At 46.2% G+C, this 7,854-nt stretch overlaps 1 protein-coding gene across 1 annotated transcript in view; it reads left to right on the top strand.

Moving 5' to 3' along the window:
• LOC111972755 (microtubule-associated protein 4) overlaps positions 1 to 7,854 on the top strand; it is a 171,365-nt gene that overhangs the window by 136,112 nt on the left and 27,399 nt on the right. Inside the window, exon 11 of the mRNA XM_023999822.2 lies at positions 7,124 to 7,422. Coding sequence (XP_023855590.2) covers positions 7,124 to 7,422 — 299 coding nt within the window. The remainder of the gene's footprint in view (positions 1 to 7,123; positions 7,423 to 7,854) is intronic.

Genomic DNA, 7,854 nt, shown 5'->3' on the forward strand with positions numbered 1-7,854 from the left:
TGCTGGGGCGCAACCAACCAGCGCATGCTAAGCGCGCCGAGCTCGGCAGCATCCGTCAGTGCATGCCGCCCCAACACGCCCCACCCTTCCTCCACCTCAGCCCACCTCGCAAAAAAAGCCCATGCCAAGGCCCCACCCCCACCACTGCCCACAAGCGGCCTTGTCCGCAGCCAGCCGCTCTGCATCTGCAGCCACCACCTCACCACTGCGCCGTGAGGTCAAGCCTAAGGTGAGTGCCCCTGCCCTGCTTTAGGGACAGCGCAGTCCCTCCACTCAGATTCGGCACCTACATTAACTTACCACTGTGGTGTCGGTCCTGCTTAGGCAAACTACTACTACTTCTACTCTCCAGCCTGTCTTTCAATCCCTTACTCATCATCTTGTTTGATCAGGAGAATGGGCATGTTCATTTCTTTGCAGAAATGGTTAGCTTAGTTAGCTAATCGTTATTTTTACTGAGCTGTAATCAGACACATCTGCCTGTAAGGTATCCACCTTTTTAAACTTGGCTCCCAGTAATCCCGAGTGCTGAGTGGCCGTCACAGGATTACTCAGAAGCAGGGTTCAAGAGGGAGGGGCGCAGGGGGAGGGGGCCAGAGGTGAGGGGTTCAGAGGAGAGGCCACAGGGCAGCCTGCATTCATCACGTCCTTTCTCTGGCATTTACTAGAGAGACCCAGGGACAACCTCAGGGGCAACCATCAGGATAACATCAGGGACAACCATCAGAAACAACCATCAGGGACAACCATCAGGGATAACATCAGACCAACCTCAGGGACAAACCTCGTCGCTCAAGGCTTCCCTCATCACACCTTTGAAGTTTCCCTCTCACCTTCAACCGTTAGTGTAGCAGCATAACACTACAATGTACTTGATGTCAGCCACTTTCTCTAAATGCTGGTTGTAACGTATTTGCCTTTAAACTACAGTTCCAGTAAAAGTTTGGACATACCAATCATTTCAAGGGTCTTCTTTTATTTTTATATGTTCTACATTGTAGATAATAGTTGAAGACATCAAAACTATGAATAACACAATTATGGAATCATGTAGTAACCAAAAAGTTCGTTAACCAAAAGGTGGTAACAATCCAAATATATTTTTCATTTTCAAAGTACCACCCTTCCTTGACACTCTTGGCATTCTCTTTCCACCAGCTTCATGAGGAGTCACCTGGAAAGCATATTCATAACAGGTTGTGTCTTGTTAAAAGTTAATTTGTGAATTTCTTTGCCTTCTTTAAGCGTTGAGCCAGTCAGGTTTTTGTGTTGTGACAAGGTTGGGTTGGTGTAGACAGAGATAGCCCTTTGATAAAATACCAAGTCCATATTATGTTATTAGAACACTCAAATAAGCCAAGAAACGAGTCCATCATACTGTAAAGACATGAGGTCTGTAAATTGGAAAATTTAAACGAACTTTTAAAGTTTCCTCAAGTGCAGTCGCAAATCATCAAAAGCTATGTTGAAACTGGTCTCATGAGGCACGCCACAGGAAAGAAGACCCAGAGTTACCTCTGCTGCAGAGGATAAGTTCATAAGTACCAGGCTCAGAAATTTGCGCCAAATAAATGCTCACAGAGTTCAAGTAACAGACACTATGTCAACATCAACTGTTCAGAGGAGACGTGTGTGAATCAGGCTTCATGGATCGAATTGCTCAAGAAACTACTCTTAAGGACACCATAAGAGTAAGAGACTTGCTTCGGCCCAAGAAACACGTGGACATTATTAGATCAGTGGTAAATCTGTCCTTTTTGGTCTGATGAGTTAATTTGAGATATTTGGTATCCAACCGCCGTGTCCTGTGTAGACACAGAGTAGGTGAACAGGATTATCTCCATGTGTGTGTTTCCGCACAATGAAGCTGGAGGAGGAGGTGTGAGTGTGGGGGTGCTTTCTGTTGACAACTGTGATTCTATTTGAATTCAAAGACACTTAACCGCATGGCTATCAACAGAATTCTCCACGATTTCTATGCCATCATCTGCGTTGCCGCTTAGTGGGACAATCATTTGTTTTTCACACCTCCAGGCGTGTAAGGCTATTTGACCAAGAACAGAGTGTGGAGTGCTGCATCAGATGACTGGCTCACAATCACCAACTCAACCAATTGAGTGGTTTGGGGATGAGTTGGACTGCAGACTGAAGGAAAGCAGCATATGTGGGAACTCCTTCAAGACTGTTGGAAAAGCCTTCCAGGTGAAGCTGGTGAGCAGAATTGCCAGAGTGGTGCAAGCTGTCATCAAGGCCAAAGGGTGGCTACTTTTGAGAGAATCTCCAAATCTAAAATATATTTTGATTTAGTTTTAATGCTTTATTGGTTACCTACATGATATCCATATGTGTTTTCATAGTTTTGATACTGTCAAACTTATTATTCTACAATGTGAAAATAGTCGCAAATAAATAAGACCTTGATTGACTGGTACTGGATTATGTACACCGATGGTTTATTGAGTACGGTATGAAGCTAGGGCAAAAGGTCTGGCAGCTCAAAGTAATCAAAGACCCATGATGAGCAGGGAATGAGTGAGGGGCTTGGGGGAAAACAAGGCCGTTTCATGTGAAAGCCTCTCTCGGCGGGTGTCACGCGTGGGGAAATCCAGACAGGCATTGGCTTCTTTTAATATCCCTGGTTCCAGTGCAATCCTTACATCAGCCCAAGGCAACAACATCCCTATTGTGAACAGAGACTGCCAACACCTGCCTCTCCTGTGAATTGAGGATCTCCGTCGCATGCCTTTTCGATTCCTTTTCAGTTCCGATGCAACACATTCCAAGATGCTTCAGTTGACCAGATTTTGGGAGGAATAGGACTAAATATAGCTTCTTTCTAAAATCTTGATCATATTAATCTGACCTGTGCTCGTCGAGGTGATAGATGGTGTTAGCAGGGCCATCTGTACCAGAAGACCGTATAAGTAAAAGGAGTGTCCCATCTTCTGACAGTAGGGCCAGTGGTGAGTCCAGGCTTTTTGTTCAGAAAGCCAAGCCTGATTTAGTTTGACTTTTTGATAGATTGAATGAATTCCATGTGTACTTGCTTGGTTTGGAGCGAAGGTCTAGACACAAACACAGCCCTCTCTGGATTGATAGTGCCCCGTCTACTGCTGTATATGATGGCCATAGTTGTAAACTAAGCATGAACGTAGAAGGTCCAACACATTGCTCCAGAACAGTATGTATCATTGGACATTGTCCTCTAGTGGTGGCCTGTTTACTACGAACAGGGACATATCACAAGCTTTTTTCTGACTAAAAAAATCCAGGGGCTGAGGGGTGAGGCATTTAACGTGCGCCCGCGTTGTGAATACCCCAAGAGCAGTAGCATTGTGGAAAGGCTTCAGAAAACACACATGGGACTGGCCCTTGTTTCTGCTGTGCTCTGATTGCAGAGGGACAGAGGACAAGATGGCAATACGAGTCGATATCATAATTAATCTTACAAGGTGCAATTACATATAAGCATTTGTTGGTGGTTTTTGTTGTTGCATCATATAGAGTACTATTTATGGAGTTGTTTTTTATGATAATTGTCATATCCCAATGTTTTTTAAGAATGTAACACTGTTGCAATGGAGGAGGTTCTTTCACCACAGCTTAAAGTTTTTTAGAGTTGCTAACGTTACACGTTCAACTTGTTATTTGTATGAATTCTAGTACTCATTATTTGTGACTGAAGAGTGGAGCTTCCTTCCTTCCCCTTCCTTATTTCATTCCCTTCTTTCCACCTTTCTTTTCTTTCTTTCCTTCCTTTCTTCCTTCTCTCTGTTTACCACACATTCCCTGTCTCTCTCTCCTGAGAACAGAGAGACGTCTCTAGTACCAAAGAGCGACCACACTCCAGTGCTCAAATGCTTGCCCCAAAAATGTCTCTGCTACCACGTGCCCCAGCTGAAACCAGCCATGGCGCCCGACGTCATCAAGCGCACCCGACACAGACGCCCCCTGCGGTGAGTCTCTCATACCACACACTTACACATCTTTGAACACGCATTACAGTACACACCGCGCACACCCACTTCACAACCACACGCTACACAACACCGGCACACACACACACACCACGACACGCATACACACAACCCACGCACACACCACACGCATTACACACACCGCGACACCCGACACACACACACGATCACACGACCCACGACAAACACACCATAACACACCCGCGCACAACACACACACTGCACAATATTTTTGGATGACTGAAGTGTCTGATGTCGAGCCAGGGCAGGGTAACAACTGTTTCTGCATTCCCAACAACCTGACTGCACTGCTTTGCAACAATGTTAGCAAGACAACAAGCAGGAACAGGCTGACCTCTGATCAATGAACGATCTCTTCTGTTTGCCTCTCAGCATCAAAGACTGACAGGCAAGCCAGGAGAGGGAAATCAACCCAGCACTTCTGAAGTCAACAACAGGTCAGAAACTCTCTCGTCTCTCTTCTTCTCTCTCTCTCTCCTTCTCTCTCTCTCGTCTCTCTCTCTCTCTCTCTCTCTGTCTCTCTGTCTCTCGTCTCTCTGTCTCTCTGTCTCTCTGTCTCTGTCTTGTCTCTTCTCTGTCTCTCTGTCTCTGTCTCTGTTCTTGTCTTCTGTCTCTGTCTCTGTCTCTCTGTCTCTGTCTCTGTCTCTCTGTTCTCTGTCTCTGTCTCTGTCTCTGTCTCTGTCTCTCTCTCTCTGTCTCTGTCTCTGTCTCTGTCTCTCTCGTCTCTGTCTCTGTCTCTGTCTCTCTCTGTCTCTCTCTCTCTCTCTCTCTCCTCCTTTTAAAGGCCGCACTAGGTCCCTCAGCCAGACAGCCACGGTACTGTAACTCCAGCTGGGGATTAGAGGCGGCGTGGCACAGAGAAGGCACAGAAATGAAGAGGGACACAGTGGTCAGCTAGGAACACATACATGAACGCATGCGGACACATAGATGACGCACGCGGGGAACCACATCGATGAGCGCACGCAGGCCTTGACAAAGAGGTGGTGAAGTTTCAGAGAGGAAAAAAAATCATGTTATTTCTAAAGGCCGAGAGGAGTAAAACCTCGACACAGCCCTTGGGGATTACGTTTTCCCTGCTGGCACTACATCTCAACTCTCTGAGGATTACGTTCCCCTGCTGAACTACATCTCAACACTCTGGGATTACGTTCCCCTGCTGGCAATACCTCTCAACACTCTGGGATTACTTTCCCCTGCTGGCACTACATCTCAACTCTCTGGGATTACTTTCCCCTGCTGACCACTACATCTCAACACTCTGGGAGTTACTTCCCCTGCTGACACTACATCTCACCAACTTTTCTTGGGTTACTTCCCCTGCTGGCACTACATCTCAACACTCTGGGGATTACTTTCCCCTGCTGGCCAATACATCTCAACACTCTGGGGATTACTTCCCCTGCTGGCAATACATCTGAACACTCTGGGGATTTACTTTCCCTGCTGGCAATACCTCTCAACACTCTGGGGATTACTTTCCCCTGCTGGCAATACCTCTCAACACTCGGAGGATTACGTTCCCCTGCTGTTGACATGAGTTAGTCACCTGCTGACACTATATCTCAACGTTGCATAACCAGCAACGCAGGCAGAAGCCGTATTTCCATACGCGTAAAGAGTGATGATTTTTTTTACCAAGCATGTCTTTCTGCTCAGAAATAAGACTCTTTCAGGGAGGATGTAAGGTTTAAGTCTCTGCGGGAGGGCACATGTAGTTCATCATGCGATAACAGTTTAGATATGAAGTGGGATACTACATGTAGCAGTGCATACTGAGGCTTATGGTTGGTCCTGTTCTGATTTATACTGGGGTTATGGTGGTCCTGTCTGATTTATACTGGGGTTTGTGGTGGTCCTGTCTGATTTATACTGAGGTTTATGGTGGTCCTGTCTGATTTATACTTGGGGGTTTATGGCGGTCCTGTTGATTATACTGGGGTGTTTGGTGGTCCTGTCTGATTTTACTGGGGTTTATGGTGGTCCTGCCTGATTATACTGGGGTTTATATTGTCCTGTCTGATTTTATACTGGGTTTATGGTGGTCCTGTCTGATTTATACTTGGGTTTATGGTGGTCCTGCCTAATTTATACTGGGGTTTATGGTGGTCCTGTCTGATTTATACTCTGAGCTGACCTACTGTGCCCTCTGTAATTATTGGGCTGACAGTGACACATGTTTTGTTGTTTTCAAATGATACAATGACTATGAGGTTAAAGTGCAGACGGTCAGCTTTCATTTGAGAGTATTTTCATCCATGTCGGGTGAGCCATTTCAAAATTACAGCATTTTTTGTACATTGTACACCCATTTTACGGGACCAAAAGTATTGGGTAAAATTCACATATGTGTATTAAAGTAGTCAAAAGTTTAGTAATTGGTCCCATATTACTAGCACGCAATGATTACATCAAGCGTGTGACTCTACAAACTTGCTGGATGCATTTGCTGTTTGTTTTGGTTGTGTTTCAGATTATTTTGTGCCCAATAGAAATTAATGGTAAATAATGTATTATGTCATTTTGCAGTCACTTTTATTGTAAATAAGAATATAATATGTTTCTAAACACATTAATGTAGATTCTACCATGATTTCAGATAGTCCTGGATGAATCGTGAATAATGATGAGTGAGAAAGTTACAGACGCACCAATATCATACCCACCCAAAAATGCTAACCTCCCCAGTTATTGTAATGGTGAGAGGTTAGCATGTCTTGGGGTTATGATATAAAATGCTAACCTCCCCTGTTATTGTAATGGTGAGAGGTTATCATGTCTTGGGGTTATGATATAAAATGCTAACCTCCCCTGTTATTGTAATGGTGAGAGGTTAGCATGTCTTGGGGGTATGATATTTGTGTGTCTGTAACTGTAAAATGTGCTGAAAGTTACAGAGCCAAAGCAACAAACGTGTCGCTGTTCAAATAATTACGGAGAGCACTGTATATCATTTATCTGAGTTTACTTTTTACTGCTTCATTACCTTATTATTGTTCTCTTCTCCCTCTTCCTCATCTTCCTCTTCTTCCTCTTCCTCCTCCTCTTCCTCCTCTTCCTCCTCCTCCTCCTCCTCCTCCTCCTCCTCCCTCCTCTTCCTCCTCCTCCTCTTCCTCATCCTCTAGCTGACTCCACCCGGCCCCGGACCAGCACCACCCGCAGCTCCATAGCAAACACCACCAATGCCACCCCCCGTGTCCGCCCCACCACCACCAAACCAGCCACCGCCCCCTCCTCCACAGTACCAGAGAAGAAGCCCCCTGGGCCCCGCGTCCCCCGTCCCACCTCTAACACCACTTGGGACAATGTCAGCGCCTCGGGGACCACCTCCCGCCCAAGCACAGCCCCCGCACCTGACATCCGCAACGTACGCTCCAAGATCGGCTCCACGGTCAACATGAAGTACCAGCCCGGAGGGGGGAAGGTAGGGAGTCGTGCATCAGTGATGGAGGGGGTGCTTTCGGGGATTGGGGGGGTGGGGATACCATGTTGCTGAGCCAGGTTGGGTTTTATACATTAGCTATTCTGTTTCACAGATGGCCTTGCTTTACAGACACTGTTGTTCTAATATTCTGTAGGGTTCTCCACGTTGAGTCTCAGTGTTGACCATCTAATGGCTTTACCTCCTCCAGCCAGGTTATGTTCAGTAGATGATGCCCCAGTTAACACGCTATTTTCCCATAGTACCCTGCTCCTAACGCCACATCCCGCATCAGAGCTTTCCCAGTTAACAACCCCCTCCTGCTGGTTTCTTCTCCCACCTAGTAACTGGTCCCAGCTAGTAACTGGTCCCACCTAGTAACTGGTCCCAGCTAGTAACTGGTCCCAGCTAGTAACTGGTCCCAGCTAGTAACTG

This window comes from Salvelinus sp. IW2-2015, linkage group LG14 (assembly GCF_002910315.2).
Source record: "Salvelinus sp. IW2-2015 linkage group LG14, ASM291031v2, whole genome shotgun sequence".
Lineage (NCBI taxonomy): Eukaryota > Metazoa > Chordata > Actinopteri > Salmoniformes > Salmonidae > Salvelinus > Salvelinus sp. IW2-2015.